The sequence below is a fragment of the Ostrinia furnacalis genome, unplaced genomic scaffold, assembly GCF_004193835.3.
Source record: "Ostrinia furnacalis isolate ACB-3 unplaced genomic scaffold, ASM419383v2 OfSCF0436, whole genome shotgun sequence".
Lineage (NCBI taxonomy): Eukaryota > Metazoa > Arthropoda > Insecta > Lepidoptera > Crambidae > Ostrinia > Ostrinia furnacalis.
The window spans coordinates 96,072-120,510 of record NW_021130675.1 but is presented as its reverse complement, the minus strand read 5'-3'; the positions used below and the strand labels follow the sequence as shown (position 1 = coordinate 120,510).

The 24,439-nt window shown below is 38.0% G+C and overlaps 2 protein-coding genes across 3 annotated transcripts; both read left to right on the top strand.

The window, feature by feature from the left end:
- The first annotated feature begins 1,988 nt into the window (after positions 1-1,988).
- On the top strand, positions 1,989-3,547 carry LOC114364857 (translation initiation factor IF-2-like). The gene is made up of 3 exons (XM_028321194.1): positions 1,989-2,021; positions 2,063-2,949; positions 3,527-3,547. The coding sequence occupies exons 2-3, from the start codon at positions 2,110-2,112 to the stop codon at positions 3,545-3,547; spliced, it is 861 nt and encodes a 286-aa protein (XP_028176995.1). The 5' UTR covers positions 1,989-2,021; positions 2,063-2,109.
- Positions 3,548-7,234: 3,687 nt separating this feature from the next.
- LOC114364846 (uncharacterized) lies at positions 7,235-24,289 on the top strand. 2 transcript variants are annotated; one of them, XM_028321181.1, is made up of 6 exons: positions 7,235-7,669; positions 7,829-8,007; positions 17,845-18,104; positions 19,716-19,952; positions 20,536-20,629; positions 22,610-24,289. In XM_028321181.1, exons 1-6 carry the CDS (start codon positions 7,551-7,553, stop codon positions 22,651-22,653), a joined length of 933 nt encoding a protein of 310 aa, XP_028176982.1. In that variant the 5' UTR covers positions 7,235-7,550; the 3' UTR covers positions 22,654-24,289. The 2 variants fall into 2 exon arrangements, with proteins under 2 accessions (XP_028176982.1, XP_028176974.1); XM_028321173.1 differs by lacking the exons at positions 7,235-7,669; positions 7,829-8,007 and adding an exon at positions 14,674-15,221.
- The last annotated feature ends 150 nt before the right edge of the window (positions 24,290-24,439 follow it).

The following is a 24,439-nucleotide window of genomic DNA, read 5'->3' as shown; positions in this document are numbered from 1 at the left end:
TAGAAATGAAATAAAAATAGATATTTTAGTTTCTAGTCTTTTGTTAACGGAAACGCCTAATAGATAGTTCTTACGTTTTAATATGCACTAGACAAGTGGCACTTTTTGATCGAATCGAAAATCGAATCCGAGAAAACTCATACAAAAAAGGGCTTTTCGACCGGTATGCGATTTTAAAGTGTGCTTTGTTTGCTAGCTAGACCCACTGCACCTAATGCAGCACCAGACATTTGAAAGTGACAATGACAATCATGAGATATTTTTCAAAAGTGATGTAGGAGTAGGAGTTATGAAAAGATTATGTAAAAAAAGATTAGGTACTGAAGAAAATATTTTGAAATACCTATTAGGTGTGAAAGTATGAAATTGCCGTTTGTATATTATGGATAATTTTATTTTATGTTTGTGATATTTTAAGGAACCACGAAACATCGCAACATTCAACAAAATTGCCTACAAAAAAATGTTGAATGTTGACATGTTTCTGTTGAAAATTGAAAAAAAAAATTTTTTTTTTGAAAAATCTTGAAATTAAGTTTAAAGTTATATATATACGAATGAATATTGAAGAAAAAAACGGCAATTTCATACTTTAACTCCTATTGTGCAATAAAATTCAGCTCAATCGGTAATAAGTGGATCAATAATTTTCAATTTGATTACAAAAATCGGACAGATGAAATAAAATAAAAGCTTGTAAAAAATATAACCCTTTATTTAAAAAAATGTGAGTTATATACGTTCCTCTCGTTCAATGCTTATCCATTTATTTTATTACTATAATACTTAAATTTAAGATGTTATTAATTAAAATTATACATAGTACTATTTATCCCTAGAATAGCATGACTTTCTTAGTACATTTTGGCATAGGTATTTTTATGCCTACGCTTTCATTTCATTTTCTTTAATCGAGAATTCTTTTTATATTTCATTAAAATATCTTTAAATTTATTGAGTTTTTTCTGTAACCGCATATTTTGTGATCTTAATCTTTTGATTTCTAAATTCTTTGTTTTAATAACTTCTTCTTTCTTCAGTAAAATCTGATGTAATTTCTTTTCTCGGGATGGTGGTGTACTTGAGCATGATTCGTCTTGTAGTTTAAATTTAGATGGACTACTTGCTTCTAACTCTCCATGCTTCTCTTCTGATAGGTCTGACGAAAACTTTGAGCTTGTTGCGGTGTTATTTTGCGATTTTAACTGAAATCAGAAAACATACGCAGCTACAACTTCGATTTGAATTAAGATAGATACTGCATGTCAATTAGATCAAATCAAATAAAAAAAAAAACAATTTTGACCAGTATTTTGGCACTTCAAAGATAATTAAAAAAAGGTAGCCCTTATGGGGCACTTTACATGATGATGTCTCCTTATCTTTTGGGACATACCATTTAAGTAGACAGTATGAAAACCGAGCGTGCCATTATTTTCTACGTCAATTTATACTGTCAGTCAAATACTTTTTCCTAATTTTATTTATAATGTTGTAAAATAATCAATTAGAGTCGATTAGAGATAAATAACATTCCATCTCTTTCTCACATTATCTGTCATCTCGCTTGCACATCAATTACTCTTCCACAAACTTCTGGAATATTCGAGAGAAAAAGAAACAGGACGGCAATATCGGACCTCTCGCTTCGAACATTCCAGAACTATGGTTCCAGAACATGAGAGACAGAGACAGGAATATCGGGAGAGAAAGGGATGGATATAGCCCGGGGCCCTATAAATACGGAGCGAGGCGCTCCGGGAGACAAGTTTAAGTTTATTTGAATGTGTGTTGTTTTGTTCAGTTCAGAGAACAAGTGCTCCAAGCAACAAGTGATCTGAAGAAGCAAGAACTGAGAAAAGGAAGCGAATAATAAACGCGAGAAGTCTCAGCAAGTGAAATAGTGGTTTTATTCCTGCAAGTAGCACCTACTACGCCTGACATAGTAAGGGCAAGCTCTCAACGGCAGTCATCATCGTCCGGTCAGCGCTCTCGAACACACACAAACGCATACAGTCCACTGCAATCCACCACATTTTCCTGGTCCTTCGAGCCGGATCACCACATTTTCCTGGTCCTTCGAGTAGCCGGATTACGGGAATAGCGAAGATGCCTGTCACCAGGTCGGAGAAGCTACGAGGTGCCGCCGCCGCGGCTAACGCCGCCGCCGCAGGGAGAATTACGTCGCCGCCGGTTCATGGAGGAAGTACTCCGACGGAAACCACGGATACTTCATCAACGCTGACCCCGTATCCCGCCGGGGGCGCGTCCTCACCGCGCATCGCCAGGGACCACGCCGCGCCGGCTGTTAGCACCCGGGTTATGGGAGAGCCCGGCGTGCATTTGGGAAGAGGGGAACCAGCACCGCGCTCCTACACAGAGGAGATAACCGCCGACGTCACGAAGCCACACGAAGCACTAAGGGCCCGTATCGCGGAAGCAGAGAAGAGACGTGCCGCCGCCGCCGCTGCCGCCGCCGCCGCCGCAGCCGCCTCCACGCCCACCGCGGCCAATGTTGCCGCCGCCTCTGCCGCCGCCGCGACTCCCGCGACTACGGTGACCACCGTGCCGACTGTTGAAGGACAGTACGCGCCACCCACGCCGCAAGTGCATGAACAAACGCCGCGACTGTCACGAGTGAATCAGGACACGCGCTCCGTCCGCTCGTCAAGAAGAAGGGCAGAAATAGAGGCCAAATTAAGAGTGGCCCGCCAGGAACTGGAAGTTGCCAAAGCGGAATTGGAGTTGGCCCAATTGGATTCCGACATGGAAGAGGATCCAGAAGAAGTGCAGTACAGGCAAATGCAGGTCGAAAATTGGTTGGACCACTCGAACACCATCGCCGAGAGGGTCCCGCCGGAACTACAACCGATACCGCCGCCGCCGCCCGCCGCGCCGCTGCCGCCGCCGCCACAAGTTCTACCGCTGCCGCCGCCACCGCCGCCGCAAGTGTTTTTTATAGTCGTGAAAGAAAAGTGGTTCACAATGTGTTAAAGTATTTGTCGAAGAGAAATACCAAGGGTTCGGACAATATTTTCATTGAATAATGTTTCCAACAAAGGTTGTCAAATTGACTGACATGTTTATCGTATAGTACAGTCCACTATGAAAATTAGCTGTGGTTTGTTTCAACTACCTATTTTAAAGTTTTTTGTCACTTTCTAAGTGTTGAATTTTATGGAATTGGGAAAGAAGTACCGAGTTTGAAGCGTTCATGAGCAGACATTGCAGTTGAATATTCAAGTTCTGAATTTGATTATTGATGAATAATAAAATAAATCCTACTAGCTCGATTGATGGTTTCATTTAATTTATTTAAACCAGGTTACCTATAATAATATGTTTTCGTTAATTTATGAAAATATTAAATTAGCCCGTAATCCTGAATCCTGATACATAAAGTTAGCCTATTAATTTAACACAGGTACGACTGTACTCAGTGTTGCACTATCAAATGCAATTGATGCGCCTCTATGCCAGGGTTTTTATGTTCCTGGTCAGGCTATAGTTTAAAAATTATTTTAAGATACTTTACATACTTGAATAGCATCTTCTGTCTGGTGTACTAGACCATCCTTAACTTTGAATATCACAAACTCAACGATTTCATTTCTTGATTCCTGTAATAAATAACAATACCCTGTTACATTTATCACATTTATTTTGATTACTTTCTTACTACATATCCTGCGATCAAACATTATTTACAGAGGTAAAACAACAACTTTTATTTACATACTAGCTGACCCGGCGAACTTCGTACCGCCTTAGCGTAGAGATTTTTTTTATATTTTTTTCCGTAAAAACCTTGTACAGAGTATTAGAAAACTACAAAAAAAAAATCAGCCAAATCGGTCAAGCCGTTTTCATGTTATGTCGTGACAACGGAAAACGGGTTTCATTTTTATATATATAGACATATAGGTGTACCAGAATCTCATGGCAAACAAAAATATTGGAAAAGTGTGTTTTTCATATGGCCATTGTCTATGGCTTTATTGTCACCTGTCAAAGTAAATCAAGAGATCTGTCAGCCGCTGCAGAAATTTTGTAATCTCTTCATGCCTATTTGTTATTTTTGTGAAAAAGTCGAAAAAGCTCAAGCAAATCATATTGTTTTCAATACGTATTGTAAAATAGGGCATAATTCAAACTCAATCTTTGATTTTAAAGCGCGTCGTTGAGTTGACAGTAAGTTGGAGTGAAATGTTTTGATACATTTAGTTTATTACCTAACTGCGTCAGAAGGAGGGTGGGGGTTATGTTTATTTTACAATTACTCTTACCTAATAGCTGCTTTATCGGGGTTTTCAGGTGTATTTCATACATTGGTCCAGAGGAATAATGAAAAAGTTATGACCATGTAAAGAAAATTGAAAAAGATTTCATCAAGCAAGTTTGAGTAATTGAAATGCTGAAAGAGAGATTTATATTATACAGGGTGGAATTTTGCTGGAGGGAAAGTACCTACTCTTAATATTGTAGATATAATTTTTTCTCAAAGAAAACATTACTTTATTTTTGAAAAGAAATAGAAAGATTTCCAAAAATTTGCTTGCCACACTCGGGTATGGAACCAACTGAAATCTGTTAAAAATTACATCCTGTATTTTTATTACATCGATCGTTAGGGTTAAGTATAAGGATGAAATCTCTCTAACAAACTTGATAAATCAAATGAAAGGAAAACCATGAAATCTTACATTATTTTGATAATGCTACAGAAAATTGTATGGTATAGTAGTGAATTTTCGAAAAAAATTCGAAAATCTATGAATGCAGTAGTCTTTTTTTTCAAACATAAAGGATTTTTCAGTAAAATTTTCTATCTACAGTATTAAGAGTACCTACTTTCCCTCCAGGTGGCATGACAAAATTCCACCCTGTATAAATACCTCTTTAACTTGATCATCTATTGAAGAACAAGAAGCGTTTTCTAGTTCTGAATGAAGTGATAAGTTATAAGTATGATACATAATAAAATTATTTACAGTAATATACGGTTTACTTATTTTTCAAGACATGTTTCTATGTTAAAAACCCGATGTATAACAACATTCTTCATACACATACCTAAAATGTATAGGTAGGCATTCGTACTTCATGGTCATTAATATTAAAGTCATAAATAAAAAATTAAAAAGTATCAAGATCTTTTAATCCAATTTCCCCAGTATTACACTCAACAAAGTTTATTTTCCCCATTTGCCATGAGATTCTGGTACACCTATACTTATTTACTTGTACTTTAAAAAAGGTACTTTAAAAAATAATGTTAGTAAAAAATACCATGCCATTATCATAGAACACTATTCACATACTTCTCCATTAGTTGTCGAACTCAGCACATGTACTGTCGGATATGCTGTTTCATGTAATCTTTTGCTCTTTTCGGTTACTAGGAAATCATCATTCTTAAAATGTATAGAGCAAATTGTACTATATTTTGAAGGAAACCAGTTCTTTTTACCCGTGGCATTGATCCATTTTTCTTTAACAATAGGATTTGTGGGAAATCTAAAAAGAAAACGTAGGTATTATTTATTCCAAAATAAATAATCTCTCTAAATAACTATATAAAAGGAGAAACTGACTGACTTAGTGACATATCAACGCCTGAGATCAACGCACAGCCTAAACGGCAAAACGTAGGCACTTGAAATTTAGAAGGGACGTAGCTTAGGTACCGTAGAGGTGCACTAAGAAAGGAATTTCCGAAATTCCCACGAGAACGGGAATTAGCGGGAAAATCCTTTTGTATGAAAAATCTAAATCGCTTAAGTTAGACGCTTGAAATTCGGCATGCAGGTACCTTAGTAAACTTAAAGCTTAGTTACAACAGGATATTGCAAAATTCCCACGGGAACGGGAGTTAGCGGGTAAAAACATATGTATGAATAAATCTAAACCGCGTAAGATAGATGAAGGGGGTAAAACGTGATCCACGCGTACGAAGTCGCGGGCGGCCGCTAGTTAATGAGGGTTTTCGCGAATGAAAGATCCGCTAGATGGCGGGACGTGGATGTGGGGTCTGACTGCTGCGTGATTGATGGATTTTGACATATCTGTCAATGTCATGTCAAAAATAACCAATCATGCAGCATTTGGACCAAAACCCTAATTGATAAAGCAGTTCACACACAGGTACAGCACAGGACGTCCGACCCACATGAAAAAACGACGATGACTAGGATGCGGTCCGATATTTAAAGCGGCTATAAGATCGGTTCTATTGAAAATACTTAGGAGAGAAGGCCTATGTCTAACAGAGGACAAAACATCTAGTTTCCTTAGATACTCTATGTGAGTAACAAATCGATTTTAAAATATCAACGTCACATCACTAGTAACATCTTCTGATTTTGACAGAAAAATGTCCAAAACGCATTTTTTTATCCTTGATCCTAAATGGCTTTTTCTTTCGTTTGTATTAATTTGATGTTACATTGCGTATTGACCTACGGTATGTATTAAATGCATAGAGTTATATGGTTAAATGTGTACGGTATCGACTCAAAAAAACAAAGAAATCTCTCAGTGATGGTCCATTACAAAAGTTAGGTTATCTGGTACTATAGCTTGAAAGACTTATGTATTAATTTTAAAATATGCAAATTAAAGTTATTAGAGCAACAAAATTACTTACCGATGATAGGTAATACCTTTATTGGCTACCCTAGAATGGTTTTTGCAGTTGGAAATCGCACAATTTGTCATTTTTAATTTTTCAAAAACACGACTCAACACCGGCGCGAATGACCTCTGACTGAAGTAGCAACGCGTAACGTTAGTCCATTGGACATACACTGACACTGGGCTTGCTTCGACAATGGGGGCACGGATGGGGGCGTGTGACGGAAAAAATGCTTATAAACAAAATGGCGATTGCTACGGCAGTTTTCGGCGCGTTTGCTAACTTTAGTAGTGTTAAAAGTGTTTTTTACTCTTTTATAGTAGAAACTATGATGATTCTGAGGATTTTTGTGGTCACACATTGGGGGCGTTTGGCCGAAAATAGAATTTGTCAGAAATAGTAAGCAAAAATGGCGATCACACTGGCAACTGCAAAAAAAAACATGTTTCCTAACTTCGAAAGTGATGTTTTCCATTTTCCATAATTTTTTTTAAACTGCTAAACGAACGCCATTTTTCTTATCTCTAATTCTATTTTCGGCCAAACGCCCCCGACTGAATTTCACTATGACCACATGACAGTGACTTAATTTAATTGACATTGACGTCTAGTTATTGTGTGTTTTTGATTGTGTAATTTTGCACTAAAATACCTCTTTATTGATAAATGATTATTTCAGTTATTGTTAAAACTGGCGAAACTACTGTACTTTAGTACTGCTTTTGTCTAAACAATAGTCTCTTTTAAGATTTTCTAACCTTAAACATACCATATCAATCAATCCAAACGCTTTCCATTCTCTCGATCTTTGTACGTCGTATAAAAACGTGTTGTTAACTAAAGCGATTAATAAGTCAAAGTGTACATCCGTACGATTGTTTGTGAGTTGCTTGTAGCATGTTTTGTATGAACCAAAATGTCTCTTTCTTTGAAAGACCACAAGGAAAACTTTCGCTTATTGGATTTGTCTAGCGACGAAGAATCCGAAGATTTGCATTTAGAAATTATTCCAAGTCGTAAAAAGAAAATCAGCAGGTATGTTGAAATTTTTAAAACTTTATTTGTGTTCAATTACTTTCAATTCCACCCTCATTTTAAGAATACTATACAAAATTTTAAAATTTTTCATGATAACAATTGTTTGAAACTGAAAGCATAAAGATAATGTTTTTAAGCTTAATTTAATATTTTCAGAAAGGAGCGAAATAGAGGCTCAGCCCCAAAAGCTCCCGAACCAAATATCGGAGCGGAAGTAAGATGTGCGTTACAATGGGCGCTCCGGGGCACTCTCATCCTGTGGCTGCTCATGCTCACGTGGATATGCGCTGCTCTCTACGACCAAGTTACTGTTATGAGCAGAGAAGTTGCCAAAGGTAAGTGTTGAATATTAATCTGTTGGTACAGTCAACAGCAAATCTGACTATAGATTTTAAATTAACAACTTGAAAAAATCAAACTGCCTAAGGCAGATTTTTTCGAGTTGTGTTTTTAAAATTTAGTTTGAGAAGAGACTATTCGCTAGAAAATTTTAATAACATAAATCATTTCTATAGAAATTCCTTAGAGAAACAGCATTTTCCCAGCTACTACATTTTTGTTTTCTCATGCTACAGAAGATTTAATGTATATCACAAGCATTCATGGGCTTAATCTATGTAATGCAGTATGTGACATAAAAAGTGCACCATATTAAATCACAGTTGTAGCAATACAAATGTTGAAATATTTGTAATTACTGTGGTATGTGTCACATACCTTGGTTTCTGATAAGGCATACTTCATGCTTTGTACTAATGGTTAAACTGTAATTAGTTTTAGTTGTTACATTACTGTTGCAACACTAAATGTGTAGAATGGTTACATAAGTATTTCCCTATCAGAAAAGTATGAAACAGTCTAGTATTTTTTAAACCTGTAATATTTTTAGAAATTTTAGTTTTGTGAATTGATCAAAGTATTCAAACTGAACCAATCATAGCCCTGAATCTATGCCTGACTTGAAAGTACTTCAAAATATTACTTACAGCTCTGTAGCTGAAGTAATATTTTAAGCTAGGAAGCTTTGACTAGAACTTTTTAGCCCTGTAGTTTATTTAAGCCATAGGAACTTATTTGAAATGAACTATTGGCTATTATTCCTCTTTGTGGTCCAGTTCTTATTTAGACCCAATTAAATTATAATATTGTATTGAGACTCCTATTGGGCAAAACGTAATTTCGGCCATGCCCATTAGTTCATTTGGCATATCAGTCAGTTTATCTATGTTATTGTTTTTATTGTGACCACACCCACGCTACCACTCCCAACCCAACACGTCTTGACGTCAGACCAGATATTTGCCGATTGTCGTGACGACCTGACCTCAGATCGTCCACTTAGATTGCATACCTGTATGTTTACTTATTTCTGGGGAACTCTATTTATACCGAAGTCGGATCGATAAATTCGGCGAACGTAATTGGGAGGATTCATTTCCATGTCATGGAAACACAGATGAGCTGACAGATATACCATGAACTAACGGGAATGGTCGATATTACGTTTGTGTTACAAGACAGAGAGAGGGTCAAGACAAAATTCAATGCATCTAAAAACCTAACTGGGAATCGAACCTGGAACCTTTGCACTCTCGGCGTTTCAGTGCGCCACGCTATCGTCTCTATTTCTAGAGAATAGGATAAAGTTGAAGTAATGATAAGCTATCTCGATCTTTCTTTAGCTCCTTGGTTTCTTGGTTATCAATTGAGGCCCTGTACGTATAATCTTCGCTACATCAGACTATACATCTATGTTGAAAAACAGCACTTGTTCTACTTTAGATAAGTTTCAACATCGCTTATCTTGTTCTCGTTCGACTTCATCCGTGAAGATTAAGATTTCGCACCTTAATTCTAGATATTTAAACGATTCCTTTTAAACTAGTTTGTTTGCTCTCAAAACCTGTATATGAAAGCGATTTGTGTACGTGACCGCTATCGTATAAGGTTAATAGGCGCCAGTGCTCACGGTCAATTAAATAATTCATAGCAATTAACAACTATTGTCACTTGTTATGTCCTTTGTTGATTACAATTATTAATATTAACAATAAGTATGACTCACCGACAGTCTTGTGAAGTAAGCTATAGCAACGTATTTTATATACTACGTACAGGCCTCCATGTCCGTTAAGGATGGAGGCATATTTTCAAAGCATCCGAATTTCAATTTGCATTCGACTTTATCTCAAATCGTATTGGAATACATAGGATTTCGCATCGAAATTGGTATACAAATGCAAAAAAAAACACCTCAAGCTCTACTGTGACTTTATAAGTCGTAGAGTAACGGCGAGTGTTTTGTGAAATTGTGCAGTTCGACGAGATCTTGCATATTAAGTGCTTAAAATTAATTACGTTACGAATTTAGTACCTAACTTAGATTAAGGAATAATTCTACTATTTTTGAAGTATTTAGTTATGCGTCCTTAAACCGTACCATCCCATTTCTCATCATTAAACTTAAGAGAGAATATTAGCATACAAACGATCGTTAAATCTGTCTTAAATGACAATTTCCAAGATGCTCCTGTATCAGTAATCAGTAAACAACAGCAATCATTGTTCAATCACGTTTACATCAACAAGAAAGATTTTCCCAAAATACCGTTCATCCTTTTATGGCTTTGCTTCAGTAAATAGGAGCACGGTTAAATCACTTGATGCATCTCAATTTAGTATCAATTACGCTCTATAAACCGTTGCGGTTGCGTTCATGAGTGGAGCGTGACGTGACTAACTGAAATTACATACGCTCGTCTTGTTGTCACATACTGCAGCGAGAATTAACGTATTTTTGCTAAAGTCTAAACTGTTGCTAATGGTATGCTAATGAGAGCGCTCCACATTAGCGAATGAAGAAGAGAATTTGTATAGGATTTATCTCTTTCTAGTATAATGTTAGTAGTAGTGTGGGCAGGCCCCCCACTAGGTGGACCGACCGTTCGTTGTGGAAATCGTTAGGGGAGACCTTTGTCCAGCATCTTATTCTTCGTCGCTACACTCTTGCCAGAGTGGTCGTGATCGTCACACCCGGTCCGGTGGCAAGCCTCACTATCCGTCACCATTCCTCCCGTTCTGCAGCCTTTTGCACTCGTGGAGTGAACCATTGAGACTTGAGTGCAGTTTTGACCTGCTGATCAGTCCAGCGCATGGGCGACCTGCCGCGCGCTCTGGTGCCCTCATCGATCCCTTCTTTGTCCAGCAGTGGACGTAATTTGGTTACGAGTTGGTGGAGTATTTATGTTACTTTGGAATAATACGTTGCTTTAATAAATTCTAAGTTGAAATTCCACTTGATTCCAGCGCCGTTCTTCCAACATGGTTTGACCTTTAGCGTTCGCTATGTGTTCGATTTAGGGTATTAATAACCACTTAACTAAAATCAACCTTATCTCCCCAGTTTATCTTCCAAGATAAAGTATCTCACGCGGCTCTAGAACGCATGCGCCGCCGCGCCTGCTTGACGTGATGACGTTACAGCTATTTCAGTCCTTACCGCCCTAAGGGACCCTTGTTTTCGGGTTTCTCTTTTCTGGACACCATTCCGTGATTTGAATTTTAACTGTGTATTTTACGTCATGTGACATCCGTGTTCCTCGCTCGTGTTTTCTATGGCAAGTGATGATCAGAAAATGTCGCGTTTTACTGTATTAATAAAGGAGATTACGCGGGATAAATCAGCCCGAGTTTTTATGCAGCTTTGTATTAATAAATTCAGTGTAATTATGATAATCAAAACATTAATCTCGCTGCCTTATCAATACTTGGATGTTGTTGAACGTACCTATGACGTTGATTATTGTACGTTTTTAATAAAATAATGTAAAAGCCGAGCTGATAAAATACGTAACATTCGTATTTTTGTGATGAATCAAAGGGTTTTACAAATAGGTACTAACCAAAATGTTAAACCCAGAAAACTACTTTTTTATTCAGCAGTAACTAAAACAAATGCCAGTCGTTTTTTCAACCAGTCAGTGCGCAAATACATTGCTCTCGAGTGTATAAAACACTTTATGAGATGAAAAATACTCTATTTAGATATCCTGACTTGTCTGGCTTGCACGCATGCGCACTTTTCATTCAGGCTTAGGTCGATACGTACCGGGGTCGTATCGTACAACAACACTTTACGGTACATTGACGTAACGTCAAACGGGTAGAGCAGTTTTCGGTATTGTGCCCTGTGTGACTTGTGCTTCTTGGTGATCATAAGGTTTATTTTGGTGCCTATTAAGTTGGTTAAAGGCGTTGTTAAAGGTGATATAGGCGGGTTGAATAGTTAATGGATTTTACATCGATAAAAGTGATAAATAATTAATGTAAGAGTCATGTCGCTGGATCAGCGTTACTCTACATTATTTTATGGGAGAGACAAAGACGTTTTAGTTATGGTCCCCCATGGCTGCAAAATACATAAGGCGCAACATGAAAAACATAATTTCTAGACTACCTATATTGAGATAATGCTTGACCAATCACTAACGAGGTCGGCGATTTGTTTAGTAGGTACGTTGTAGATCTGGTAACATGGTTAAAACTCCAGTTTGTTAATAACTGTTTAAAGTGAACTTTAATTTTTCGCTAACACAGAATTAACAATTCAAAATAATCAATCCTTTTTTCTATAATCCCGCATTCCCGCTAACTTCACTAAAATCCACGTAGTTATTGTTCTATGTAATTATTTTGGGATGGGAATGGGATTGTGTTATTTCTTTCAGTCATGGCATTTCAGGTTAATTTATTTATTTTAATAGGCAAATTAATTTGACGCATACTCGAACCGTATTGTAGAAATAATCCAAAGAATGTTTCTTATTTTTCGTATGTTTGATACATTTTAACATTCGAAAAGAGACATTCCTTACTTTTTAATAGCCCATATTCACATTTAATGGTACTTAATTATGGCTCTGGCCTTGTCGAGTTTATGGAAAATCATTAAGTATCGGACGCTAGTTGACCTTCCGCTCGCTCTGTATTTCTTTAAGTTCCTCGATGTAATGTAAATTGTAAAGTAGGTACGTATGATTACACACCTCGGACTTCCTATAAAAAAAGCTTATTGATTTTATAGCGTTATAAATAAATAATTTCAAGGCTGTACAATAGCTGTAATTGTACTTGTTATAAAACTTTCATGGACGAATTTAAATTACTTTAAACTTGGCAGCTGTGTAGGCTTTCAAACTTTCAAGACTTTGTAATTTAACTAAATGGCAGATATCGCGAGCTTTTTTAAGCATCTGACCTGGTTAAAATAAATCCACGACTTATTGTGCTCTTTAGGAATGAATCATTTGTTTTTAGACTATAACTAACCAAACCATCCCATTTTGATTTTCCAATTTGTATGCCCCACTTTGTCACTGAACCTAGGACCTTTTGTTTGTTTGACAGAATGTAACTATAAACTATCCAACCAGGTTGTGATTTTAATAGTCTTCAAACAAATTAAATTCTGCTAACTTACTTCGCTTGTTCCGTATGGAAAATCGATCTTCCACGCTCTTTCAGCATATCAAAGTTGCATACACGAGCGATATTTAAAACGACAAAATTGAACGCGACTTTGTTCTGTGAAATTGCATCTGTTGTTTCGTAGCAACAAAGAAGTTTGCTTATTTACATTGTATAACAATACTTTACATGCAAAACACTAGCAAAATGCAAATGCATCGAGTGATAAAATGTTAGGACTCGACCTCTTCCATATTGGCAACTGGCTCGGCTAGGTCAGCCATGTTTCCTGATTGACCATTGCCAAGTATAATCATGTCTTAATCCATAAGGATAAAGTGCTCTACAAGGTAAAAGCACGTAGGACTTGTGTCTGACAGTTTCCCATAGAATTGGCATAGTTTTCAGTCTACACACGACTATGGGAAACTGCGTCAGCTATGCGAGCTAAACGAAACTAACTTAGCTTAGCTCTTGGTCTGCAACCGGTATTTAAGTTTGTAGAGTTTGTTCTTCTGATCGAGTGTTGTAGTTTATTCTTCTGAAATTTTCGAGCATTAAAAAGTGAATCTATGGCTGGGTTTCACCATCTTACTTTAACTTTAACAAACGTCAAAAGTCTGTCAAACTCCATACAAATAACACAGGTTAAAGTCACGGGTAAAATAAGGTGGTACAACTCAGCCTTAAAGTATAATTCGCTAAAAAGCTGCAAGAGAGCTAAGGAAAGCAAGAGTACTTTCTGTGAAGATTTCTTACTAGGATTAAACTGATATGAGCCAAATTAGAACTTAGCGGACACTAACTGTGCCAAGTTCCAAGATCAAGGCTTTCAAGTTTAGCAACAAAACAAAAGTCAATCAGTAAATGACCTTACTTAACATTTTACGTTTCCTATCTATTAGAAGTCACGAGGTGAATGACGAGCTTAAATAACCTTTTTCTGTAAAGCATTAGAGTTCCGAATATGGTGATTCATAATCAAATGAAATATATTTAATCATAACGTCATTTGTCTTAATTAAACTCGTTAAAATTCTGTCACGTACGCCAAATGTTGCTGTTCTCTTCAAGGTCTAGTTCAAGTTGACGTTATCAAACGTCAGTTTTAATGACTTTTTAATTTGGTCGATGTTAGACGAAGAATCTGTCTGTATTTTGTGAAAATAAAAGAAAGTGCAACCAAGCCTGAAACAATTAGGTACGCCATCAACTTCATGTTGTGCCATGTTATTCAGATCAAAAGGGGAAATTATCATTGCTCTACCGTGTTTAAGTTACCCATGATAGTACTTAAAGAACCTTAAATTATTCTGTTAATGATTGTGCAGTTTCGTAGACATTTCTAGACCAAAACAATAATAAACACGTTGCTAAATTGTTTTATTCATCCTCACTGATATCCCGATAGAAGATATCGTAAATTGCTGTTTCCATTTGCGATATCGGACACGCAAACTCAGGAAATAAGTATTTTGTTTAATCACCATAATAACTAAGCCATAAACGCACGTATCGCCAAGAAGCACAGGCAGACATTAGTCGCGATTAATATAATGTACACCTACACTTGTGTCGTGTATCAAGTTGGTGGCATTAACCTACAATTAAGACGTAGACTTGCAGTTGACCGTGATTTTTTATTTACATAGCTCACTAGTGTCGTGGACTCTGCGAAGTGCGCACGCGTGTCAAAAGTCAGGGCAGGAGTAAAGTGAAAGTGTGTGAGAAGGTGGTGGATAGTGCGGCGCGGATGCGATTGCGGTAGCGAGCTGGTGCGGCATGGAGAGCGCGGTGCACGCGGCAGTGCCGCTCCGAGTGGGAAAGAAGATGCGGAAACGGAGGGAGCTTGACGCTTTGGTCGGAGGGGGAGTCTCCCGCGGGGGGAGGTTGCTCTCTGCCTCCAGTGATGAGGGGGAGCCGTGGGGTAGAAGGACCACGCGCCGGCGCCGCACCAGGCCCTTCGTCCGGCTTGCGGCGGGGCTTGCTCTCTGCGTATGCGTCGTCTCAGCCGCAACAGTACTTTGGCTCTTCGTTGATGTCCGGAGACAGATCGTGTCCCTCCGCATGGAAATGGACAGAGGTTCGTTTTGACAGCTACGCTAATTATTTTATTTACATGCCATTCACGCTGAGGCATTAAACTTTGGCGTGCAGTCTGTCCTTCGTTTATCCTTGTTAAAAGCATTTTATAGATGCCATACTTGATACTTTACTGTTTACATTCATAGTTCTTTGGAGGTTGTCTCTAATTGAAATGTATGTCAATTATTTTAACCTTGACGGTTATTAATACCGTAAATATATTCGGCAGTGGCATGATCTTGCGTTACTTACATATCGCTCCAATAAAGCTGGTGCAATATTCGATTCTTCTTAGGAAAGTATTACTATGTTCATTGTTCACGCCAATTACTCGTAGCTTCGCGTTTGCTAAGTTACAGATAACGAGGGACAGTAGTTGTATAATTTGATGTAATCTCAAAAGGTGGCAACAGTTCCTTTTAGCAAAAATGGATTACGTATCTCATCATCATCATTTCAGCCATAGAACGTCCACTGCGGAACATAGGCCTCCCCCAATGATTTCCACAATGGCCGGTTGGTGGTAGTTTAGGCACAGAATAGTAATAAGTACTACGTACAGAAGTTTTACTTCGCGAAGGTATTTAAAAAAATGTATGCTCAATGTCATTAACAATATGGTGTAATTTAGCCTGTCTCAAGAGTCAAGCACCATTTTGTTGACAAACGTCAGTGATCGGCACGGCGCCGAAGCTATAGGGCTGACTTCGGTAAAATGATGTGACGTGAGGTGCCAAACTGCGGAAAATGGCGGAGGAAATATATGATTTAGCATGAATTATCATGAATAATATTAACTACTTATTTACCTCTCAGTGTCTTGAGGCAACTAAAAAAGTACATTCTGTGTTTTTATTATTATTTAGGCAGTTAAATACTGCACAGTATTTAGTACACCATTTTCTTTATTTTCTTCCATCATACACAAGAATACGCGTGCGTGAGTCAATGTTCGCTCGTATGTGAGGCCTTGTCGAATAGTATCCTGTAGGTGGGCCATCGTGCGTGTTTTGTTTTCGATGTAAACTCGCGGAGATGAACAGGCCTGGTTTAGGTATCTAAAAGATGTTTATTAACTCCTATTTTTCATTAAATGTTGAATAAAGTTACTCAAGTTTTGGTATTTCCAGTTATGCTTATTATTGGTGATAACATAAGTAAGCATACGGGAATACCAAAACAATACAAAGTTTTGTCAAGACATTCTATACAGGGTGTTAGGTAAATGGGTATATGAGCCGACACTAGCCCATGTTAACATGGGCATATAAATGGTATGGCGAAGTCAGAAATTTGATATCATCATTTTATTTTTTTAATTTTCATACAAAATAAATTTTATAAAACCCGATTTGTATGAAAATTTAAATAATTAAAATGAAGATATCAATTTTCTGACTTCACCATTTATATGCCCATGTTAACATGGGCTAGTGTCGGCTCATATACCAATTTACCTAACACCCTGTATACTTGTACTTGAGGATGACAAGCTATTTCGTAGCGTGGGATGTTTTGCGAACCATCTGGGACTGACAGGAACCTACAAGATAAGCTTTTACTTATGTCTACCGCGATAAAGTTCAAATTATTCTTACTGACAATCATACGATGTCGTAACAATAAATTATTACACCTACGCAGTGACTGGATTTTCCATTGTTCTCAAATGAGACTCCATAACGTCGCCTTGTAAGTGAAATTACGTTTCTTATTGTTATAGAGTCGATATGATAAAATAAATAATTTGTAATCGAAAGTTATTCGATGGGTTTGTCGTCAGAACCATTTGCTAGAATCGTGATAAGTTCTGTCAGTCTTTATCATTGTATTCAAAGTTCAAGGCGAATGTCTTGGCTTCCTGCCACTGTGGTTAAAAAACCTGTTGTGAATTTAAGACAAGTTAACACGAAAAACGCTTTCGGAGAAAACCTGTGTTTATTTTCCATTATTATCTATGTAGGTAAATGACAACAGCTATGATAAGTAGGTAGTCATTCTAGAATACATCTGAAACTAAAATGTAATAAAGTCTACATTTGATTTTAAACTTTACATTCGAGTATCAGAGTCGTGGACCTTTGGGAATAACCCGATTACCCGAATCTACCGAGAATAACCCGAGTGGTTAATTTTTAATGGTTGAGTTATAATAAACAAATTAAATCTAAAATATTTATTAGGTACCTAATTACCTTATTTGTACTGTAACCTTGATTTTGCAATAGGCTAGTTTCCTAAAAAAAATATTTCAGTCCGTCAATTTTAATATAAAAAATATTGGACAGGTATATTTTGAATTGTCAATCAAAAAAATAAATAATTACAAAGTTATAGTGCGTTGAAGTTCCGCGCAACGTCACAAAGTGCTGCACTTTTACGCACTCACTGACGTCACGGGCATTTTCTTTAGAACTTTGGCACCCTTTATCTCTTTACATTTTCATTAGTTTTAAAAAGTGAAAAATATGTCGAGTAGTTTTTGATAGACTAACTGACGGACTAATTAAAACTCTTGCTTTTTTACCCAGGAAACATCCCTATTGATGGATAAGGTTGAGCTATTTAATTAGAAAAAGAAACCATAACACTTTAGTCAATAGTACCATTTTTGTCCGCAGTAACAACAAGCAGCGTCAGTGTAGGTGACGCGCTACAGAGCTGCCACTCGGCGGCAAAAGAGCTGCAGGCCAATGCCAGCGATCTTAGCATAAGGTTGACTAAGTTAGAGTACGAGTACCAGGAGCTGACCAAGAGAGTGGACAAGGCGGCGGAGGAGGTGTCCAAGGTGTCAGAGAAGTTGGCAGCAGAACCAATGCTGGCAGACACGCCAAGGAGGCTGGCTGACCTGCAACGCACTGTCGCTTACTTCGGGTCCCAGGTCAGTGATTATTCATGTATATCTTGATTAATATCTGTAATAAGACTATTCCCACCTCTCGTTTCTACCGCTGTAACTCCTGTGTAGCCAGGATCTACAGCTTGACCGCCAATAAAAACCCAACCAGTGGCGATCAAGTCCCGGGCGAAAGTCATTGGACCGATATTAATCAGGAGAACATAGGAGGAGTTCGAAGTAAAGGTTCGTCTGCACTCCACTGCAAAGTGGATGACTCCAGAGCGGAGACAAAACAAGGGTTTAAGTAACCTTTAAGAAAAGATATCGAACCACCTGAAAGTGAAATCATTTTTTATTACCAACCAGTGTTGGCACTAATCAATTAATTTTTTAATCAATTAATTAATTTGATTAATTTTAATCATGATTAAATTAATCCTGATTAAAATAATCATGATTAAAAAAGTAATCATAATCATGATTAATTTGTTAATCATTAATCAATAATCATTAATTTGATTAACTTGTTTAACTTCTTAAATGTTCTATCAAAAACAATGTTAAAACATTGAATTCTAATATTAGATGTTTGGTTTTAGGCTACAATTCTATGACAGGTCATACCTAGATAAATATTAAGGTAACCTAGACTGCCCCCCGCCCCCTTCCCTCGCTGAAACTCCGGTGCAGTCTTCCGACCTCCCGTAGGAGGATATCAGTCCACTTCCCCTACCGTTCCAGCACTTACTTGCAACCCCACACTCCCACCACCTGCCCCCCACGCCTAGCCTCCCCTGAAACTTCTGGTACGAAGTCTCCTGCACCTCCCCAACACGCAAAACCTCCTAGCTTAGCAACCCCACCCTTCTATTGAATTGCCCACGCGTGGGCCTCCCCCCGAAACTTCTGGTACGAAGTCTCCTGCACCTCCCCAACACGCAAAACCCCTATCGTCAGCCAGCCCGCTTAACTTCTATCCTGACCCAATTTTGCTGGAGGATACCGGAAGAATAGAAGGAATTGTGAGAAACAAAACTAGTGCGATAAGTGTTTTGAGTAGTGAAAATTGACGCAGTTTTTTGGGAAAACGACAGTACAACTTCAGATCCCCCCTTTGCTAGATATTTTATAAGTCGCGGGTACCTTTTCATACACTCCCAACCCTTTTCTTATGAAAATAGTAGATAGTTAATCAAATAATCAAATTAACGATTAATGATTATGATTAATTAATCTTAATCAAAATTTTTGATTAATGATTAACTAATCATAATCAAAAAAATTTGATTATGATTTTAATCATTAATTTTTAATCATTAATCAGATTAACTTTTTGCCAACACTGTTACCAACCTCATTACGTGTGTGCATATTTCTCTATTGGTGCGTCCACACTGGGCGAATATGCTCGCGCGGCAAACTCGACATCCTGCTCACCCTGCTCTTGAGTGAGCAAGATGTCGAGATTGCCGCGCGAGCATATTCGCCCAATGTGGACGCACCATATGAATAAGCCAGTTTGTGAATAAAGGTGGACTTCGAATGCGAATCGATAGATTAAGAGAGTTCCTGACTATCCTCTTGGTCTTCATTTGTTTTATAATTTTTTTCTAAACCAGCTTACCGCTGATCTTTACTCTTGTTTATTCACAGATAAGTGGTTTCGAAGAGTCCCTAAACCAAGCGCGTAAGCAAGCGACGACAGCTGTCTCTGGTGTCGACGAGGTCAAGACAATGCTTCACACGCTGGAAGTCAGGGCCAATGAAACTATTGCCAATGTGACGGACAACGGCAAGAGAGACGGCGAGCTGAAGGAACAGGTCGCGAGTCTAAACACCACCCTTGTGGGCAAGGTGGAGGCTTTGGAGACGAGGATAGAGCTGATTAATGTGAGTTTCAAACTCTATCTTGTTGAGTTAGATTTCGAATTTGTATGAACAAGAATGCGCATGCATAAAATTGGGTAGTTGACACCGAGAACTAAAAATAAACGGAGTTGCCTAGTTTTCTTTGAAAAATTCGATTTTTCATCATCATCATCATCATCATTTCAGCCACAGGACGTTCACTCCTGAACATAAATCCAAAGGGGGTATTTCGATTTTTAGTAGGTTTGAAATCAATAACTTCAGTAAACTAAGTACGCGACGATCGTCATGGTCCCCATTTCCATACAAAATCTAAAGGAGGTGCGTGACTTTGACAGCTCATGAGAAGTGTCGATTGGTCTACTACCCTATTGAATTGCGTGGATAAAACCATTTAACCAACGATTCCGAGAGTTCCGAAGTCGAGAGTTTCTCTTGAACCACTTCTGTGTGTGACACAAAGTCGTTCTGTTCTTGAGTGTATCTAGTTGTAGATTCAAAGAGAGCATCGCTTCACAATTGACTTATAAATACCGCTCATGATTGATCAATCCCATCTTCGAAAATATACAACTAACTGTGTATGTATCTTTGTCAATTCCAGAAGCCCACAAGCACAGCAGCTCCTACCACTGCAGCCACGTCTACCACGAGCAGCACCACATCCTCGTCTACCAGCACCACCACAGCGGCCCCTGGTGAGTGACGGACTGACGTGTAATCTTAGGACTTGCAGATAAACTACACGAGATGGCAGACGTTAGGTTAGGGCCTGACAAAACTAAGGCTCGGCGCAAATGGGCTACCGACAGCCACCGGTGGCCAGCGACGGCGACTTAACACACTTTTTGACGTATTTTGTATAGACGCGCTGCACATGTGGCCAGTGTTGCCAGTCGGGTCTAGTCAGAAATTACTAGAAATATAAAAAAGTAACCTTTTTGAATAAAAAGTAACCTTCATACGGGTTGCGGAGCGATGATTGTGTAAGGTTGTTCATGTATGGAAAATGAATAGGTACAATTGATCATCTAAATTCGAAAAGTGACCAGTCGTATAAAAACGTTTCATGGATTTGCGTTTTATTATCGAAAAACATTCGCTAAAACTCATTTTTTTTAACAAATAATAAATCAAATTCAAGTTTAAATGCACTTTATGACATAATTTTTAAATTGTCACTATTAATATTTTTTACTGAATAACCTGTAAAGTTAATTCTACAATTTCTGAAAAATCACCTAAAAGTAACCTTTTCATTAGTGTAACCTAAAAGTAACCACAGCAGTTCAAAAGTAACCTAAAAGGTTACAAAAGTAACCTTCTGGCAACACTGCATGTGGCGGCCACTCGCTACTAGTGTCCGCGACTCGCCACTAGTGGTCACTACGTGCCACACAAAACGTGGACACCCGCCACTGTCGCACTGCACCACCCCCTCGCTAGAGATGGGTTGGATTAAAATATGTGGATTAGGTACTGATTTACCTAATCCACCTAATCCAAATACCTATTCCGAATATTTAGCAACGAGCGGGTTATAAAATGTGGCGGCTTCCAGACATAGCGGTGGCTGTCGCTCGTTTCTGACACTCTTAGAAATGTTTCGGTATCGCGCGACAGCTGTGGTCAGTGGCCCATTTGCGCCGACACTAAATGAAAGTACCTTAGCTGGGCCTAAGTGTATATCTATAGGTCATCTGGCGCTTAACTCAAGTTAACTGAGTCACCTCGAGGTATAGGATCGGCCCGGGAGTTTTTTTGTGACATCCAACGTCAGCGAGACGTCAAATCTCCTTCAGATTTGTATGATCTGTCACGTCAAAATATTATGTCAGTGTCACCTCCCGTGCTGCTCCCATCCTATCCACTCCCATTCCCATCCCTCAGGCATTGAGGCGTAGCCACGGTGGGGCAGGGTGGGGCACTTACCCTTCTGGCAGGGAGAGCCCCACATAAGCCATTGGCCATTCAGTTGAGTATGCAATTCAGTGCATTTTCCAATCGCAAAAAAGGGTGCCTTACCTTTTTGTATGAAAAAATTAGCCGGGGTAAGACCGCGGCATAGTTTGATAGTTACTTATTATTTTAGACTGTTGCCCCACCCTGAGCCCAAGTCTGGCTACGCCCATGGCATTGACTCAGTTATGCTATGGTTTTAACCGCTAGACCTATCAATAGAGTTGCTTCAACGACCTTCCGCGTATTGTCTGATGACGTATTTGCAGAAACAATTTGGCAAATTGTAATTGATTGAAATGTATTGGCATTTCATTGCACATTTTCCGCGACGGAATTTCCGCGTGATATGGCGCGAGTATAAAACCTTGGCTTGGGAAGTTGGACTATTGTAAAGAATAGTGACTCTGTTCGTGTAGTATATGATGACAAAAATAGATAATGTATAAAATATTGAGTTAGATTTAGGTGAAATAACTTCTTACAGAGATCGTTCCATTCTAGAATAGCTTGAGATCACGGTCGGTGCAACCCGGTCAAAAGAACATGCAAATAAAAAAGTTATATGTTAGTTCTCTTTTTTGCGATGATGAGTTATATTAATTAATTTGTCGGTTGCAACTTTTTTACTTGTTTTTGAAATGATACTAATTTACAAAATTGCAAATTATCTGATGTTGACGAAAATCGTTGGTAATATTCCTTTTATTTTTGTTTAGGTCCGCCGGCAAAGCCGTTCGTTTTACAGTCACGGGAACACTAGATCCACGCAGCAAAAGAGACAGATTGCTCAGTATCAAACTCAAGACATTGCGTCCACAAGACAAATAAGCGGGGTTACTCCGAAAAACGTTATGCGAAATTTCGAATGTTGCCATCCTTCTCACGCACAGCTAGAGCGACGGTGACAGATATACCCAAAACTACGTAACAGAGTTTTCGGAGTAGCCCTGATGTAGGCGTACCGGGTAAAGCAAAGGATACCCTCCAGCGTAACTGTTAAGGTTGAATGTTAATAGTTTTATGGGACGAGTCCACATTTTTGAATCGAGGCGATTCAGCCATATTCGTAGTCAAGTACTCAGTATAGCGTAAGGTAACTCTGTATGCAGGAAACGACTAGTATTGATATTATTATTTTTATTAAGTCGTCTTTACAAGAGATGTCATCATTCCACTACAGTACCTACTATAGATAAATATCGGGTTATTTCGTTTATAACGTAGAAACCGATTATTCATAACAGATAACAATAAAATAAATAACAGTTTCATGAAAAGTTGTTATTAGATACAGATTGATATTGTGCTGTGTACTATCCTTAAATAAAATAATTATAATGATAATAAATTTAATTTTTGTTTAAATAAGTGTGGGGTTTTACAGTCTTGCTCAATCTATTATTAGTTATTTGCTTTCCTTTGCCGTTGACCGATCCCATAACGATCTTACAAGACATTGCAATGGCTTCTAGAAATAAGTGTTCGTTTAATTTATTCATCGATGATATTGGACCTTTGAATGAAAATCCCCTTTTTCGTCATATATTTTTTGGAAGGAAAGTGGATCAATCCGAGTACAAAAAACGTACTTCTGAGGGTAGGAGTGACTATGTGTCATTTCAGTAGAACCATGTCAGTGGGTCTAGACAAAGTGCAAATTATAATCGCAAACCAGTCGAGAAAGTGGTCGAAAAGCCCCTTTTTTGTATGGAGTTTTGACGGATTCGATTTTCGATTCGATCAAAAAGTGCGTTTTGTCTAGGGGGGCTGAGGGCTATGGTGGCTCTGACACATATTATGACAGAAGAAAAAGTTATGTTTTGTGCAAATTTTACAATGGTGTGTGTGTTGAGTGAAGTTTCATGCTCGTCGTGAAAAAGTGCCATTTTTTGGTGGCTGATCTCTAATCTTTAAGGTTTATAGACCTAGGCTCCAATGAGGTGATTGATAACTAGGTTTACTACTTAAGAGAAGTAGATAAATGTATTAAATACTTCTAACTTACATTCGTAGATACAAGTCGTTTTCTGCTAGAGTCGGATAGTTTGGCCTTAATAATTTAGTTTGTTGGTGAATTCCGTGGGCGTTGCCACGAATGTACAGGCGACAGCACATCAAGCTACGTGACATCTTATGTGTGATGTAATAAGGTTTATTTTCCAACAAAAATAGTTTGATTTGCTGTCGATAGATGTACCTTGTGAACCATTAACGATCAGTAAGATAAGTTACGTCATACATGCAATAAGAGGCGAGTGAGAACATACGATACCAATGTAAATATTATAGTTTTACTTGTAGAGAAATGTGAGCGCACGAGTGTTTGGAGTTGTCAATAAGAGTGTGCGTTTTATTACTTGTAATAAATTATTGTTAATAGATCAATTATTACACAATATATTTGTTTCATTTATTCCTAACATCAAATTATTATTTGGGATGAAATAACAAACCCTGTTATCATTATTATATTTATTTAAACATATACAAATATAGTGTAAATGTACTTTACAATAATATAAAACATAATATGCATAAAGCACATT

Bases quoted from the DNA above. Each gene is read 5' to 3' on its own strand.
- LOC114364857 (XM_028321194.1), top strand. From the start codon at position 2,110: ATGCCTGTCACCAGGTCGGAGAAGCTACGAGGTGCCGCCGCCGCGGCT. The intron at 2,950-3,526 runs GTGTTTTTTATA...AATTATTTTAAG, and splicing joins CGCCGCCACCGCCGCCGCAA to ATACTTTACATACTTGAATA.
- LOC114364846 (XM_028321173.1), top strand. From the start codon at position 14,921: ATGGAGAGCGCGGTGCACGCGGCAGTGCCGCTCCGAGTGGGAAAGAAG. The intron at 18,105-19,715 runs GTCAGTGATTAT...GTTTATTCACAG, and splicing joins TCGCTTACTTCGGGTCCCAG to ATAAGTGGTTTCGAAGAGTC. The intron at 19,953-20,535 runs GTGAGTTTCAAA...TGTCAATTCCAG, and splicing joins CGAGGATAGAGCTGATTAAT to AAGCCCACAAGCACAGCAGC.